The 18,829-nt window shown below is 42.1% G+C and overlaps 1 protein-coding gene across 1 annotated transcript in view; it reads right to left on the bottom strand.

The window, feature by feature from the left end:
* ADCY5 (adenylate cyclase 5) overlaps positions 1 to 7,805 on the bottom strand; it is a 233,106-nt gene extending 225,301 nt beyond the window's left edge. The window contains exon 1 of the mRNA XM_063288785.1: positions 6,208 to 7,805. Within this exon, the coding sequence (XP_063144855.1) occupies positions 6,208 to 7,212 (1,005 nt within the window). The 5' untranslated portion in view covers positions 7,213 to 7,805. The remainder of the gene's footprint in view (positions 1 to 6,207) is intronic.
* Positions 7,806 to 18,829: the final 11,024 nt, after the last annotated feature.

Genomic DNA, 18,829 nt, shown 5'->3' with positions numbered 1-18,829 from the left:
TTAATCTACTCACATTTGCATGTTTTCGAACTGCTTGGTGTGCAGAAGCTGGGACGAGCAACGGGAGCTCACCCCGCCGCGCGGTTTCGAACCGCCGACCTTCCGATCGACAGCTCAGCGGTTTAACCCGCAGCGCCACCGCGTCCCTGCATGTGATCATATCCCACTGCAAATCCCACCCTTACATACTGGGTCCTGATGTTGGTATTTGTTTTGTTTTTCACCAAGTAAACTTTTTATTCATTAAAATAGAATACAAAATCATAAAACATTGTCGACATACATAACATTCTAGAATACACCTAAAACCACATATTTCACATATAAACAAGTAAGACAATAACAATTACAACATACTAAAACATGGTTTCCAACTTTCGTAGCTATAGATATACAAATAGTTATCTTTGTAACTCTCTTATCGTTATTTTCCCTTAAGTGACTATTATTTCTATTTATTTACTTCTCTGATGTTGGTACTTGTTTTGGAACCACAAGCATCACCCAATCACAAACTTAGTTTGGAATACAATAAAACCAGTTTAAAAAACCAGTTTAAAAAAAAAGTGGTTTGGATTTCCTTGATACGTCAGCAACATTTCTTCCAAATCCCTAATCCAGGAGCTTCTTATTTGGGCCTGAACCACTGAATAAAATTAAGATCAAATTTAAAAGGCAGGCTATATTTTTATAAGGCTATTCACTGTTCAACAACTTAATGATCAACTGATTAGAGTCCCACCCACCTCTACTGGCCCAAGGCAACATTTCTTTTCTTTTATTTATTTAGCATATTTATATAGCTGCCCATCTCACAACACTGACTCTGGGCGGCATATAACACAACAGTTAAAGCCTCCATAACAATCTAAAAACAATTACAAATAAATAAAATAAGCAGATAAAGTAAACAGATGAAACCCAAGCAAGTGGGAGGACAAACATCACTTAATTTCATTTAGAGGCTCTCCCTGGGATCCCCAAGGCTGGTGAAAAAACTATGTTTTAAGGGCCTTCTGGAAGGCTAACAGAGATGGGGCTAACCTCACCTCAGGGGGAATGATCTTCCAGAGGGCGAGGGCCACAGCAGAAAAGTCCCGCCGTCTGAGTCCCACCAGATGGAGCTCCTTTGGAGACAGGACCCACAGCATACCCTCCTCCTGCCTGACCTGGTGGGACAGGTAGATGTAATCAGGAAGAGGCGGTCCCTCAAATAACCTGGTCTCATGCCATGTAGGGCTTTTATATCTAGGATACTGATAAAATGGAGAATGACTTCACCTCAGACAGAAAGTCAGGCAGTCCTGGAGAGAGAGCAACATTCTCAAACCAGCAAATAGCTTGGTGTTAAAACTCTGTCCTCCTTCTTACTTTGTCCACCTGCAGGGCAGTTGTGGCTTCCAAAAAAGTGCTTTTATCAAGCAAGATCCAGGGAAGGGCTTATTTTACAACTAGTAAATGGCTTACACAACAGTTTCCAAGCATTTCCCATATCAAAGGAGCAAGAAGCCACGCTGCTGACTTCCAGCAATTGTAGCTGGAGGGCATTCCAGCTAAAAAGATGAAAAAGAGACTTAGATGCTACAGGTAGTCCCTGGAGCCTCTGTGGGCTCATGCCTGGCATGGAAGAACAGCCCCATCATCTATGGGAAACAAATAAGATCTTAGCACCAAAATCAGCAGAAGTGCTATGAAGCTCGCAATGAGCTCAAACAACATGCTTGTATTCTTAAAGCTGTTATCTCTGGCATTAAACCTGCTCCACTTTAACTCATTTAAAAATACATATATTTATGCATTGTTTAACAGGAATCTGGAGTGACAGATGGGACCAGTCCTACCAATAGAGAAAGTAAGTTGAAGGAGGGGGCTTTGCGCTATGTGGCCTGTCCTGCATCTCTTAAACTATTTTGGAGAACATCTTACTGGCACCACTTCAGCTGCTAGTCAAGCTGATGGAAAACCAAAAAAGGAGGGGCACCATTTTATTCTCTACCTGCTCTAAAGTCAGCTTACATTTTAGTTGAAAAGGCAGCATCTTTTCTTGCTGGGGGACCACAGTATTCATTATATATACACACACAGGCTCACCCATCCACTTCAGAAAGGGGCAGGTGGGCTTTTATCTAGTTTTACAACTAGATTGAATGGTTTAAATTAACATAGACTGTGGGCAGAAGAGACACCACACTGTACTTGTTCTCACACACAAAAAGCCAAGAACACTGAAGGGGGGTATTGTTGTGACACAGGCATTGGTAAAAGGACTAAACAGCTGAGAAGCTGGCTTGGATAAGAGAAGAGTTATAAAATAGAGACACATGATGATGCAGCTGTTTCCAAATGATGCTATCAGGAAAGAAAATGAATTTGATTAAAATTCAGGAGTTGGAAGAGCAAAGTATAGTTGTTGTCACTTCCCAGGTCACCCGGACAGCAACCACTAGATTAAAAGTACAGCATCATTCATAGATCTATGTATGTTCGAGACTTTCAGAGACTCCTTGGATATTGCTTCTACTCTAGAGCCTGCATCCCTGTGTGATGCATTTTATATTCCAGGAAACTGTATAATCCTTCTGTTTCTCAAGATGCATGCCCAAATACAATATACTAAAAATAACCTTCTAAAAAAAAAGTACAGCATTGAAGCATACATACCTTAGTATCTGCAACATGGAACATCTGGTGGACATGCACAATCGCAAGTAATAATCTAATAATCTACCTCTTACTTTTCAGCAAAATGAACATTTTAGAGTTGCCACTGAAATCTCACCTAGAGGAAAGTTGGAAATGAAAATCCTTCCTAGGACAGGTTTTTGAAGGGAATCACAATAAAGTGATTGGATAATGTGTTCTCTAGGGTTAGAAAGCCAAGATGTGTGAATTAAGACAGTCCTCACTTAATGACCATTCATTTAGTGATGGTTCAGACTTACAACAGTGCTGAAAAAAATCAACTTACAACCAGTGCTAACACTTACAACCATTGTAGCATCCCTGCAGTCCCGTGATCGTGATTTGGGCACTTGGAAACTGGTTCGCATCTATGACTGTCGCAGCTTCACGTGATCACATGACCGCCATTTTTGACCTTCCCAGCCAGCTTCTGGCAAGCAAAATCAATGGGGAACCACGTGCTTTGCTTAATGGCTGCAGTGATTTGCTTAACAGATGCAGTGATTGCTTTATGACTCTGCAAAAAAAGGTTGTAAAATTGGGTTCGATTCGCTTAACGACTGCTTTGTGTAACAACTGAAATTTCGGTCCTAATTGTGGTCGCTAAGCGATGACTACCTGTACATCATAATGCATAATTAAGTGTAACCATTTTTGAAATAAAACAGGATGTTTTTTGCTTTATTGTTCATAGTAAATGCAGTATGAGCAAAACACCTGAGAGGCGCAGAGCAACTCAGGCTATGGCAAAATTGCTTCCTTCAACCAACACAGCTGGGGGGAGAGAGAGAATGCCCCCACTTTCCATCCTGCAACCCCCTCCCAGAAAAATTTGGAAGGCTTTAATATTGAGGCTACTGTGGGAACACCTCCAGAGAAGCCCACTAAGGCAACACTGGATTTCATTCACCAACCTCATCCCCATGTGATGCTATCCTAGATTAGCTTACCCATGAATAAGCCTACTGAGCTGAGGGGCTCTTGTCCTCAGGAAAATAGGGGCAGTCTTCTGGCCTGGGTCATGATTCTGCAAATGTCCTGTCTGTATGGATTTCATTAGGACAGAGTAAAGTGAAAACAGAAAATAACTGCAAAGTATTAGAATAATTTATTTAGATTTGGTTCATTCCCATGTTTCCTACCCCCCCCCCGCCTTTCTTATTTGGAAGAAAAAGGAAGGATATGCATCAGCGGGGCAGTGTCAGAGAAAAATTAGATTTCCATGGTAACAAGCTACAGTCTAGGTAATAAAAGGCCTGTTAACAGTTGTGAGGCAGTTGCCAATTTAAATTTTAGTATCAGATGGCTCTAAACATAAGCTCCGTTTTTAGCTTGAAAGACAACATTTTAGCCCGGGTATTAATTCTTCCAACAGAAAGAAGAGAAGATATGAAAAACTAACCCACAATTTAAACTGAATTAAAAATAAATCTTATTGTAGTACAGATGGCTCGTGGGATATAGCTGGCTAATGTTGTATCAGAAGTTTCAAGCCTTAGAAGCACTTTACATTCTGGGTTACTTCATAGTTAAGCCAAACCACTAGTTTGACATAGTCCCTTTTTCTTTATGCATTCCAGTTCACTTACAATTTCCCATTATACCTGTGAAACTATTGTTTCAGTTCAGGTGTTAAAGCAAAGTAAGTGCAAAGGAGAGACAGTCTGGTCTGGTGGTTAAGGCACCAGGCTAGAAACCAGCCTTAGGCATGAAAGCCGGCTGGGTGACTTTGGGCCAGTCACTCTCTCTCAGCCCAACTCACCTCACAGGGTTGCCATTGTGGGGAAAATAGGAGGAAGGAGTATGAGGTATGTTCCCCACCTTGAGTTATTTATAAAAATAATAAAGGCGGGATAAAAAATCTAAAAAAAAAAAGGTGATGTGTGCTAAACAGGAAAATAAACAAGGGAATCAGATAATAGTATAGGAAGAAGCACAAAATTGAGGCTCAATCAGCCAGTGAGCAGAGAACCTTGCATCACTCCAATAAAGTAGGCAAAGATTATAATCTTCATCTTGCTGATAAGCAGGGGGAGAATCAGGGACATTTATTTAAAGTTTAAGTAAAGCCTCAAAATAAGTTGTATCATAGTAGCAACATTTGAACCACAGAAGTTCTCTGAAGCTTTACTAGAGTGCTTCTAAGTAAAAACAAAAGACAGGTTTGGAAAGATTTTCCAAGTTAAGTTTAAAACATGGAGGCAAGATACGACAGCCCTCCTCACTTTGTCAACTACTTTTGTTTAACGAAGATGAAGTTAAGTGTTACAAAATTGTGAAATGATCCGCTGAAGTGATACTTCAGCAAACTTAAAACTGCATAACCTTAGCAATTCCCTTAATAAGTTTCATGTAAAGTCCATACATGTAACTACAGATTCTTCCACAAGCTGGTTCTTCCAAAAATATTAATAAAGCCGTTACGGTACTGTTACCATTTAATTTCCATGCTAATAGAACAGAATTTAAAAAAACTGATCACAAAACTACAGTCATGCTTTAAGGAATGTTTCACAGTATATCTTAGAGCTGCTCTATGTGGACTGCAAATTTCTGGATGTACACTAAATGGCAGTAAAATGATATGGAAAAATCTAATACTTCCTTAAAGTCTAACGGCTATTAGGATTGTTGCAGCAGATATGCTATACTTGGTATCAATTCCCAAATTCTCAGCTGGGGGCAGGGGGGAGAGACAGTAAATATGCATGCACAAATTGAGATGCAGAGTTAGAACACAAAGCCTTTGTACGTAAAATACAATCCTGTGTAACACATTCAACTGCTGCAACATCAAACATTCTCTTTAACTATAAACTGATACTGCCAAGGAATCTAAGCACCTGATCCTTACCTTCATGAAAGGAAAGTCTACATACAAGAACAACATATAACATTTAAGATGAAATAATGTTTTACCCTCTGGTCTTGACAATAGTGACACAACTATAAACAGAACCCTCCACACACCCACACAAAGAGGAAACTGCTTTTTTATCAAAAATAAAATTTCCTTCCAGAGGAACAAGCTAATTTGGGAGGTTTGCTATGTAATGTACTTATTGGAAGCATTTTTTTCTCTTAAGCTTTGTAGAAGTTCATTGGAAAAAAATAAGTTAATTTTGACAACTACGCAATTCTTTGGCTGTAAGCATGCACTACGTACCATAGTCAGGATGTATTTCCAGACTGTTTTCACCTCTTTAATTAACAGTACCAAAGTACTGTAACAGATCAATAATTGAACCCATAGAGTTCTTTAGCAGTAAGAAACTATATTTCTTTCCTATTGGTCAAATAATCCATACCTCAACCCTCTTTCCAAGCTTTCAGTTAAGGTCAACTAGGCGTATAAGAAAAAGAAATGCAAGGAAATTAAATTAAAGGGAGAATCAACAAAGACAACTAAGCCTGAAGCCATGCACTTCAGAGAGATCTGCATGTCAGACCTTCCAAAAACAATCTCCAGGTATTCCAAGTTCTCAAACTGAATTAGCAACCACACATCTAAGATCTCAGCCTTACCTGTTTCAATAAGACCTTGTCTTCTGCATTGATTTTGAGAGAAATGGCCAGGTGGATGGCAGACAACACCACACCACTGATGACTGCTGCCCTCATCCTGATGGGTAGCAAAGTGTAGATGCTGTAGATAAAAAAGATGGTCCACCAGATGCCCTCTGAGGCACTTCTGGGCTGCATTAGCAAGCAGCCAACAACTTGCACAGCTAACACCACAAGGATGACAGAGTAGCACATGAGCCACATGTGGTCCTGGTGGAAATCATTCCGGTTGCAGACGGCCCCCAGAGACACCATTAGTAGGATGGCCAGGGACAGCACCACCACGTATGGCACTTGATAGTGGCCACGAACAGCGTGGAAGAGCAGCATGACCAGGCACACCAAGACTAGTACTGCCATCAGCATGGTCAGGCTGCTCTGGTTGAGACGGAAAAAATAGCGCTGGTAGAGGTGCTCCAGCTTCTCAGACTGGAACTTCTTAGACCTGAAGATCTGCAGCAGGCTCCCACAACAGCTTCCCATTGAGAAGATCATCTCGGACCCCCCTTCATCACTCCCCTGTTCCTCCTCCTCCAGCTCGTCGATCTTGGCCTTGATCCGTTTCTCCTCGAGTCCCAGCTCCACAGATCGTGGACGCACCTCGCCCTGTTCGTTACCATAATGCCTCGGACTTGGGGCAAGGGAGGGATCTCCTGCCCGACAGGAGTGCTGGCTCTTGTCTACACTACGATCCTGCCAAGCAGATTTGGACCTGAAGCTCATCATCCTGCAGCCACTTACCCCATGGTTCCTGCCACCTGGCAGATCATACTCCTCCTCATTCCTCCACCTGCTCACCATTCTGGACGATTCCTTGACTGAGGCCCTGGTAGGGAGAGGGTAGGAGTAGCCATTGGCTCTGGATTCAGCTTCTCCCCAGGCAGAGCGATGTGGCTCTGCCCCTCCACCCCTGGGCACAGCAGCAGCTTCAAACCCCGGAGGGCTCACACTGTTGGAGCGGGACATGCCCTGCTGGGGCAGCAGAGAAAGGGCAGGAATTCCAGGAAACCAGAGGGGGTGGGAGGGAAGTCAACCAGAAGAAAGTGGGTGGTTCATGGCACAGAAGCACCAGTTCTTCCAAGAAGCATCTCTCCACCAACAAACAGGAGGGTGGCAGCAAGGGCAGGAGACCAAATCTCAGATCCAGATCCAGCAATGTCCCCAATGATATTCAAATCTCTCTTCGTTGCCAGCTGGAAAGCCACTTGGGTCTCCTTCCCTTCCCAGGAGTCAAATGTTTCCTCATCCAGGATTTAAATAGCTACACAGAGAGCTGGCTGGGAAGCAAGTTTCCCTCCCCTCCTGGGGGAAGGTGGGCTCTCTGGCAAGGATTCTCCTCCTGTCATTTTCCTGCCCAAGTCCCTGGGGTTTTGGCAGTTCGCTGGCGCATCAAGAATTCAGATCCATAACACTGGCATGCATAGAAAACAGAGACCAAGGAGGAAAAGGCACCTGGAGTGTTGTGTTTTTTCCCCTCTCGCTTTAAGCCAAAATTACTCTCCAACCAGAATGCAACTTCGTAAGATCATCACTATGGAGCAAAGATCATCACTGTGGAGCATCTTGGCATGTCCCCTTTTCTCTCTCCGCAAAGGACCTGGCTGTCAAAAAGGAACTCAAGAGGCAGCATAATTCCCTCATCGACCCTGCTCTCCAGGAAGCAGAGCAAAACCATCCAGAATCGTCATTTTCAATTTTGCCTAGAGGCAACTGCCTATGCGTTGGTCATCTGGGCAGATGTTGCAGAGGGCAGCCCCAGAGGCAGCGCCCGAGGCGTCTGGCAACCGACTGGCTCATTGTCCGATCCCCTCCAGTTTCGAGAAAGTGCCCTACGGATCGGCCTGAGGAATCAAGAGCAAGCAAGCCGCCTCTCCGAAGCCCCTCTTCCCTAATTCCTCCTGCTCAAGGCAACAGCGACACTGCTGCAGTGGGGAAGGGGAGGCAAACCACCACGGACCCCGGAGCCAGCACTTGAAGCGGATTTACTAGAAGCAAATCGGCGGCCGGGGCGCCCCGGGCATCTTCCGTCTCCCTGCTGGAGGGAGCCAAATGGGTGGGATTGCTGACGCTGCCGGGACGGCGCTGCTATTTGCCCTTGGGCTAATGGAACCCGAAATCCGGCTCCGGTGGATCAAGGCATAATCAGGCAGGGCTGGCGGGGAAGAGAGAAAGGGGGGCGCAGACGGGCGGAGAAAGCGAGATTCTCCTTCCTTAGACCGTCGCTCCAGCGCAAGGAGTTCTTAGGCAAAAAGCCGACGCTGCGCTGCTGCCTCCGTGAGAGGATGCGCCGTCTCCACTGCAGCGAGCAGCCCAGTAACCACCAGCCGTTCACAAGCCGTAGCAGCTAGGCAAAAACGCATAATCATAGGCTAATGCGGGGGGGGGGGCGGCCGGCGGGGGAGAGGGAGCACGCAGGGGCTGCCTTCGCGTCGCGCGATTTCTTCTGAGACCACCCGCCTGCTGCCGCCGCGCTAGACCTCCGTGTCTCGGCGTGCGAGGCGCTGCGGTGGGCTGGGGAGGGGCAGTCTTCTCTCCGACAAGTCAGCCAGGCAGCCGTTGCCCCGTTCTTTCTGCAAGAGCATGGGCCCTTTCCCGCGCACAGTTGTCTCCCTGGCCTCCTCGGGGCCACGCCGGGGGAGCGTCCCTCAGCTCGGCTGCAGCTGCTTTCCCTCGCCCCGCGCTCGCACGCTCTCCTTGCGGGAAACGGCAGCCCGCCCCTTTCAAACCAGCCTTTGTACAGCCCCTCTTCCCCCCACCAAGCTACCGCCTGGCATAGCTCCGCCTCACTCTTGGGGCTATTGGCCGATGATCGGCAGCGTCTGATTGGTTGGCTGAGGGAGCTGATCTGCTGAATTTGCCTCCTATCCAATGGGTGGTTTAGGAGGCGGGCAATGTGGAAGGTGAGGGAGCAGCTGGTGCCTGCTACTCATCATCACCATCACGATCACCATCAAAGTCTAACCTGATTGTGGTTGAATTCTGGAACAGTTAAAGAAAATAAGGGAACAATCATGGCAGTCCCAGAACCAGCCCTGCAATATTATCAAAGCGAAAACTGAATACATTTCCAACAACTACATAAAATTAAGGGTGAAACTGGAGACCATCTATGGGTGACTGTAGTAAACTTGCTCAAATGGAATAAACAATGCCATCATGATAGCACTGCAAAAATTGTCTACTGGAATTCATATAGAAAATGCTGTTGTACTGTTTGCAAAAACTACTGGGACGATGTGCCTGAAAAAGTTTTGCAAAATGAGGCAATCAACATTTTGTGGGATTTCAGAATTCAAACTGATAAGCACTTAGAACATAATACACCAGACATTACTGTTACGGAAAAGAAGAAGGTATGGTTCACTGAGGTGGCAATACCTTGAGACAGTAAAATTAATTTTAAAAAAAACAGTGGGAGCAAATAACAAAATACGATTAACAAATTGAGGTTGAAAATTATGGAAGGAGCAATTGATTGTCATAACTATTGTAACTGGAGGTCTTGGTGCAATATTAAAAGGATTCAGCAAATATTTAGAAATTTTAAACTGATTGGATTTGACAGCACTAATTTTGCATCAGCATATATTTTTTGTGATCAGTCCATGATTCTCAGGTTCTTGGTCAAAACCCAAATCACTGGAGTTAACACTAAGTGATTAGGCTGTAATAATAGGATGAGGATGAGGATGGTAGCAGCAGGGTTATTGTTTATTGCTTCAGGGATCTCACTACCCATCTAACTGATCTGGTGTATTACAGCTTCACTGTTTGTTTCATGCATATCTGCTTATCTAGAAGGTAGACCAGACCAGACCAGATGTGCCTAAAACTAAATTTATTAAGACTGGCTACAGTAACAGAATCTTGCAAGTCTGAATGAATCTCTCCTTTACCTTCATGTGAATTCGGGTGGGGGGTGGGGGGTGGGGGGTGGGGTGTCTGAGATGCTTTCTCACCCTTCTTGGTTTGTGCAATGTTTGTTTGCATTTTGCCTTGGTAATGGATCTTCCCTCTCTCCATCAAGCTCATCCTCTTTACTCCCTAAGGTACATGGCACCCCTAGGCCTCTTTGCCTGATGGCGCCACCTCCCACCAATGTGCATTTGGTGGGAGGTGGCGCCAGATGTGCCTTTTTAGAATGATTCAGAAGAAGGAGCCACATTGGCACCCCCTAAGCCAGGCCTACACTAGCAACCTGTGTGCAGGGCCGCAACTGGGGGGGGGGGCAAGCGAGGCATGTGCCCCAGGCTCCGCACTGGGGGGGGGCTCCAAAATGGGCACTGGGGGGCGCCAAAATGGGCACGGAATACATGTTTGCCCCAGGTGACACAGACCCTAGTTGTGGCCCTGCCTGTGTAACTTGCCAGAGTTTTTTGAAAACTGAACAAATCCACTGCCTCCAAACATCACTGCCACCAGGAAGGATCTGCCACCACCACCTGTTTTTTTCTCAGCCACCTCCACCCTGAAATATACACTGCCAAGCACTTCTAACGCCTCCAAGCCTCACTGACCCTGCCAGCTCCCCAGCTACCACCGCATCACTAGCTGCTGAAGAGTCGATTGGCGTGTCCCAACTATTCCTTCATGGCCTGTGATTATTTTTTCAGGTATCAATGTGGCCCTTTTCCCTCTACAAGTTGTTCAGGCCTGCCCTAAGGTTTGGCACCCCAGGCCTTAGCCTAAAGGTGGCCCTGTGCCTATCTTAATGGCAAGCAGATACTCACCTATTTTGGCTGTATAATGAGAGCTGATGATGGATTAATAAACAAGATTTTGTGTGGCAAAGCTGAAAAAAGTAGAAGGGGAAGACCAGGTTAAGATGGTGGACAGAATCAGAGACATTACTGGATTGTCCTTTGAAAAGCTACAGATTGTTGCTGTGGGGACAGGTGGCAATAGCAAGCATTTGTCCTTACAGTACCAGGGGTCACGCCCCACTTGAATGGCCATAACTAACTTAATTAATGTATAGGGCCTGATTATACTCATCCACACTTAAGTCTTTTCAACTGTGTTCACATAACTTGCTAAATCATGGTTTACAAAGAGGCATCTGGGCAAAAACATCAGGATGGTGGCTGTTGCTGTATGATAAAAAAGGGGTGGAATTTCTATCTCATAGTTGTGGGTGCCGTTTTGACGTTTCTGATCCCCTGCAGATTCCCCTGCTGACAAACCAGAGCAACATACAAAGGAAGAGGCAAACAATGAAACATATGGTGTAGCATAATGTGGGTCCACCTAGTACAACCGGGAAAAGTCCTGGTTCTCATCTTTTTGACTAGGGATATCAGAAGTTGAACTCACATTTCTGTCACTGAGTTGTGGCTTTTCTTAAATCCTGACAGTATTCAGATGTTATGATTTTTCTTAATCAAGCCAATATTCTAGATTCACAGGACATCCTGAACCATAAACAAACCACGGGGCCGGATTTTTTTTTTTAATGGTATGGCATAGCAGTTTGATGTTCATGCTGCTTTTTCTTGCTGGGAAATCCTTGTGAGGTCCAGCAGCCACATGTGTAGACTATTTAGCTGTGACAAGTCACGTTGCCCAGGGTGCACCATGAGAAGGCTAGTCTACATTGCACCAAGTTGGGCTGAGAGAGAGGGACTGGCCCAAGGTCACCCAGCCGGCTTTCATGCCTAAGGCGGGACTAGAACTCACAGACTCCTGGTTTCTAGTCCAGCACCTTAACCACTAGACCAAACTGGGTCTCATGGGGCTGGATTCACACAATACAATAGACTAAAATGGGGTTGGTTAGTTTGTGGTTCAGTTTGTTATACAAAGACAATCCTCGAGTGGCTATTGTAGCAAGGGCTTCTTGGGATCGTACAAAGGACTATCTTAGATTTTCACATTATGTCCTGCAGCCTTCCTCAACCAAAAATTTTCCTTAAGTGTTGGACGTCGGTTCCTATAATTCTTTTGGATGTGCTGCTTGATGTTCATGAGAATGGAGGTTCAATGCATACAGAGGGCATCAATAATTTTGCACTATGCAGTAGCTCTTTACTAATGTACACATCATATTGTATTGCCTAACCATTGTATCTTTTCCACTCTGGCTCTCCCAGATATCTGATCATTTTTTAATGACATGCACACAACCTGTTAAGATAGTAATGTTACTTAGTAACCTTCACTCTAGCTGGCACCCCTCAGTTGGTTGTATCATCAGGAGCAGGTCTGGTAAGGACAAAAGTTCTCTGACTCTGGATGAGATCAGAAGTTCAGCAGTTCAGCATCCTGGTTACCACAATAGCCAATCAAATGCTCAGGAAATCTACATGCTGGCCATAAAAAGAGTAACCATTCTCCTTGTAGTTCTAAGCACCATATTTGCCAGCTTGTATTGACTGAACTCAGCCTCCTCCTATGGATTGCCATTATTATGTACATAGAAACCAGAGGATCCATGAAAGACACAGCTGTATAGTTCTATTTTTTTTTTTTAAATTGATGGACAAAATCTTGCAAATATTTTCTAGATTTTGACATTCTCATTAAGATAGCAGACAATTTTTTAAAAAGGGAAGTACTTGGAGTACTGTTGTACCTACAGTACTAATAAATTTCTGTGGTCTAGTGGTTAAGACAGTGGGCTAGAAACCAGGAGACTGAGAGTTCTAGTCCCGCCTTAGGCCTGAAAGCCGGCTGGGTGACCTTGGGCCAGTCACGCTCTCTCAGCCCAACTCACCTCACAGGGTTGCTGTTGTGGGGAAAATAGGAGGAGGAAGGAGTATGAGGTATGTTCGCCGCCTTGAGTTATTTATTAAAAAAATAAATATGGGATAGAAATTAAATACATAATAATAATAATGGCTGATACACACATCGCTCTAAATCAGTGTTTCCTGACAGGTAACTTGCAGATGTGTGGATTTCAACTCCCAGAGTTCCCCAGCCAGAAAAGATCATTGCTAAGAATTCTGGGACTTGAAGTCCAGATGTCTGGAAGTTACCTTGGCTGGGAAACACTGCTCCAAACCATAACCAAACAAACCATCTTATGGCTGAATGCAATATGTGATGAACTCTGTCCCAGGGCATACTGTTGGGGAACAGCTGCTGTTTCCTGGGCTGAGGAACTGACCTACTTTCTGGCCTGCTTTTGGAGAGCTTGTGGAGTTTCTTTGTTGTCAGCTGCAACTGCAGTCACTAACCCCTACAGAACAGGTCACAAGCAGTGAAGCTGCCATTATCCGAAGTCCCTGAGTTGGCTTTTTGATAAATGCTCCATATCAAGTGAGCCAACAGACACAAGTTGTATATATCTAGTATTCTGAATCTGTGATTTTTTTTTTAAAGACAGCTTCATCTGAACTGGACATTCTCTGAATGTTTCAAACATCCTCTGGTATATTTTATGTGAAATTATTCCATACACAAAATGCTAATGAGAAAATAATACAGGGAGTGAGGAGTTAGTTAATCCTGCTATTACCAACTTGGTGCCTTCCAGAAGTTTTCAGCTGTGGTTTCCATACTGATCATGCTGTCCGGAGAGAACGGGAGTTTCAGTCTAATTCGATGGATGCCAGAACAGATTGGGGAAGACAGGGACAGTAATTCATTTTTATCCCACTGGTCTACTAAATAGGACTCAGAGCACTCAGTGTGAATGTTAGGAAAAGCACCTTAACAATGACAGCATTCAACAATGACACCCATTACTTAGTGCGGTGGTTAGCTTCCTTTTGCTGTTTAAATTCAAGTGGAAGGTCATCAAGCATCTGCCATGGATGCTTTAATTTAGATTCCCTGCACTGAGCAAAGAGGTGATATGGACCAGAAGGCCTAAAAGACTCCTTTGAGCTCTGATTCCATGATTTAATCAGTGATTCAAATTGGTTAAGAAAAAGTATGAAAAAGCACAACTGAACAATACAGTGTTCATTGAAAACCAGGATTTTAAAAATCCAGTCTGTACATTTTAAAAAACAATTCATTATGCAAAGCACCAGCATTTTTAGACTTTGCTTCATTTATTATCCTACAGTGGTTAGTTCCTGTTTCAGAAGCTGAACTATAAAATAACTAATCTCATCAAATGAATTAGGAGATACAGCCATCTGACTGCCTGTAAATCATTTCACATCATATTCATGGTGTTTATTTTTGTTTGATTATATTTTATTTATCTGAAATTTAGTGAAGATTGTCACCGTCATTTTTTTCTGTTTTGTGTATATTTCCTTTTTATTTTTTTGTCGTTATTTAAAAATTGAATATGATATCCCAGACACACAAGCTGGCAATTTTATAATACATATTATTTCATATTTTTGTTGTTGTTATTATACCTAAAAAACTGGAAATGAGAAGCATTATCACCTCTTTCTCACATACTTGTTGCAAGAAAATACCTTTGACAATATAAGTGCGTGTTCCTCTCAAAGCAAAGCAAACATCTGCTTCCAGATCTTTTTTAACTGCAAAGATTTGATAATTCATCCTATCAATTTTAAATCATTAATCAAAATTATGTAATTGAGCAATAGCCTGAGCAAATAAAATCAAAAAGCTTTGTTCAGGCATGCACAGAAACCTGTTTAGAAGCTAATTCAATTGTATTTGTGTATAATAATTGTGTACAGTATTGGAACCAGATAATCAAAATTGACCTCAACAGAGTATCTCCAGGATCAGTGTACCATAAGCAAAGTGGTAGAACAGAGAAAGCTCTTTCCCCGTTTTTCATGAAGCTTACTTGAGTTGGCTGAGTACTTGAAGAGAGCCTTCAAAGGTGACTTCAGCACACAAAAAGTTGATATGGAGAAATATTCCTATTGATAGGTAAATACCATCATTTTCAACTGGTCCAAGAAATGGATTTATATTATTAAAAGCTTTGCTATTACATGGGCTTTTAAGAATTGCTAAAACATATTCCAACAACCAGTTCTAGTAACACCTGTCACACCTGCTTTGCTTCCAAACATGGAAGGTCTTTCTGTCCAGATATTTAGCAAACATCATTTTAGACCCTTTCCCATCAGACAATAGATTTGGGATTTTGGTAGGCTAACAAAACCATATGGAGCCACCTCACCGAGCAGTTGTTATGGGAAATCAAGCATTTTAATCTATTCATGGGGTAGAATCAGATGCCTTTGAATTACTTTGAGGGCAACTGAGAGATTTGATAAGACTTTCTGGGGCATTTTGGCTTAGTGGAGTCTCAAAACACTATTCCTACTTTCTTTCTGCATATGGGCATAGGATTATGCTATAGGCTATAGAAATCAAATAGACAGACAGACAGACAGAGAGACAGAGAGAGAGACAGAGTTTCAGAAACACAGTGAGGTATCTGATATTGACATCCGTTGCTGACCATTGAGTTTTCTCACCTCCACAACTCAACCATCTATCAGGGTGGTTGTCAGAGTGCTGCTCTGTTATCTGCTAGAATTCAATTACGCAGATTCCCTCGGAAGGCAGTCCCAGGTCTATTCCGATGCTTTCTGGAAATAGAAATGTTTTGCTTTTTCTTTTGTCATCTTCTATCTTTCTGCAGATCTTTACCCTTTTATCTTCACATTAACTTTTTAACCCTAACCCTTCCTTATGCCTTAGTCAATTTGTCTGACCTGTTTCTGTGCCCAGGCTGCCATCACTTCTTCAGTTTGTTCAGTCCCTTTTTCATTCTTCCCATTCCACTCCCCAAAATTCAAACAAAAACAAATCCCCTGTTTTCTTTGGGCTAATTTAAATCTGTCGTCTTGTACTGGGTGATTGAATCTTTATTCTGTGCATAAGTCTGAGGTACTATGCTTGCTGTTCGGTTATTAAATTTAATACTGACTCCTCGTATTACAATGCATTATATATTAGGGCAGATACACAATCCTGAGAAAAGCTATAGCTATTTTAAGAAATTTCTCAAAGGTAGAGCATGAGCACCTTCATATTTCTGAAGCAACTTTTCCCCTTCACATCCGAAGCACCATACAATCATATGAGTAGTGGTGAACGCACACACATCCCACAAAACATTGTTGTACTAACAATGTGTAGCACATAGTTCCCAGGTGGTAACCTTGCTAATGAACCATGCCTATAATCCCTACCCTCTAATGTAATGGATCAAGAAAAATGTATTTATACCTGTCAAATATTGATTTGCTGTCTTGTCATGTTGAAGAGCTTACCCTTTGCCTGGCTACATTCCTTCTCCTTAATACAGCACCACACACACACACAGAAAGGGTTTGACCTATGTGAAATCAAGGAGCTAGACACAGTTGTGTATGTATTACTGTGCTTTCCTCTTATATGGACTACTGTACTAACCTATTAGTAGCCCTTCTGACCAAATGTATTATTGAGGAGGAGAATGGCCATGGAGTCCCTTGACTATCATATCACAGGTTGCTAAATTCTGCTCTATTGACATACGATTCAGCAGAAGTCTTGTGTTTTAATCCTGATTCTTTGCTAATGCTTGGATATTGATGTGTAATATGTATTGCAAGGATCCATGCAAACAAGATTGTCACCAGAGAAACACAAGTGATCAGAAGGTGGTGGACTTTTCCCCCCATTTTTATGAGAGCATACTTTTAAACTACTACTTAGTATGTAAAGTTGTAATAGAACACTTTGTGCATTGGTTGTCTGTGCAGATACAGCTTGTCAAATCTTTGCTGGACAATTTGGAGGCTCCTGCACTGTCCTTTTCTCATCATTACTAGCTCTACCTTAACAGAGGCAGACTAGTATTTTTAATAACCATTATAGTAAAAATACATTCAGCCATCTGCCTGAAACTTGGTAGGTAAATGATTTCTATTCTGTTCTGGCCCCAAAAATGAAGCAGTTCCATGTGTTTTGATGCTTAGCCATGATAGCATATACTTAGAGTCTCAAATCCACTTAAATCAAATTTAATTTTACCATCCTTAAAAGATACATAAACCAGACAGTATCCTGAATTCAACTCTGAAGCTAATTGGCAGTATTTTATTCTGAAAGGGTAGATTTGACCAATGTCATGTGTTTGTACTTTGTACTAGCTGTAGCTTTCCTACAAAACTTCCAAGGGTGGTTCCTTATAGGTTGCATTACTATAGACCTCCAAATGTGAAAGCTATGCAACAGTGACTAAATCCCTTTATACAAGGACAGGAATGGGGTGATAACAGGCAACTACAGCCAGCTTTGTAATAAGGGATCTCAGAAGCACTTCTGAAAATACTCCTGGGGGGTGGGGGGAGCATAACTTTACCCACAGCAGGCAGGGGGCAAACTATACTTTGCATAGACATTCATAATACGAAGCCCCTACCTCTTTTAAATGCAAAGGAGACACTGAAGGCAGAGATGTTTAATTGAGTAGCAGTAGCAACAATGCACAGACTAGATACTTGATTGATTGATTGATTGAAACTCTGTATTTGCAAAACAATATCTGAAAACATTCATAGGAAAACCATCACAGGTTCAAGGATGATCTTAAGAAAAAAAAATGATTCTACATATGCAAATAACAATAATTTACACTAAATTATTCCATATCTGCTCAAAAGTAAAAAGGAAAAGACAACAATTGTGTAGAAGAAATCATCTGCATGAATTAGTATGCTTAAATTAATGCATTTGTCCTAGGTTAATTCAGAGCATTTTATTTAGATTATGCTGCTTCAATATCATTGGTTAGCACTCCAAATTCAAGCAGGCATCATTACTTCATTTGATACTGCAGTACTGAGGGGAAAATTTACTCAGTCAACCATTTCACTACACAGCTGGTATGGAAGAATGTCTTTCAAACATGCATACATTGTCTTTCAAAGTCTCAGGAAATATTAAATTTCAAAAATATTTGAAAACATTTACACTGTAAAGAATTTATTAGAAAATTACAATTGTATTGTTCACAACATTAAAAAACTACAAAAGACTACCATTTCTATCAAATTCTATTACAGGAATATGGATGAAAAATCCAGTTGTATATCAATAATAAACATGTTACTTGAAGCATAACAATTTTATAAACTGGGCTACACATACATGTTCCAAATCTCTCCTGTCAAATGAAGGTATTTATCATACTCAACAGAGGTTAAATCACCATCTATAAGTCCAGTTTAAGATAAAATCAGAATTTAAGATACAAACTAGAAATCCTGTTTATACATACTATCGTTATATACATCACAAAAATTACCATAATATAAGCACATGGCTTCTGCAGCAGCCTTATATATACGCAGAAGAGAAATGTATAAATATATGAAGAATATCCCAGACTAAAGGGGGAAAAATCCTAACAGAATCCCATAAATAATTCACTAAAATATACTTCAAAAGACATAATTCAACAATTTCAAAAAACATAGTTCAAACAAACTTCATTTCTGATAACAGAGAAACTAATATTGAATTTACAATATAGTCAAAATAAAATGCATTTTAATAAACCAGCACTGCAGCTTAATTCAGATTCTAAAGATTGTCTTTACAAGAATTGAAAAATAAGGCAAATTTGTCTTAAAATCAAGTCATCTTAACAGCCATCTGGTCAATTGAAATATTAAAAGGGTATTAGATAAGGATACTA

The sequence above is a fragment of the Candoia aspera genome, chromosome 1 (assembly GCF_035149785.1).
Source record: "Candoia aspera isolate rCanAsp1 chromosome 1, rCanAsp1.hap2, whole genome shotgun sequence".
NCBI lineage: Eukaryota > Metazoa > Chordata > Lepidosauria > Squamata > Boidae > Candoia > Candoia aspera.
The sequence above is the reverse complement of the archived record's forward strand: the minus strand, read 5'-3'. Positions and strand labels throughout refer to the sequence as shown.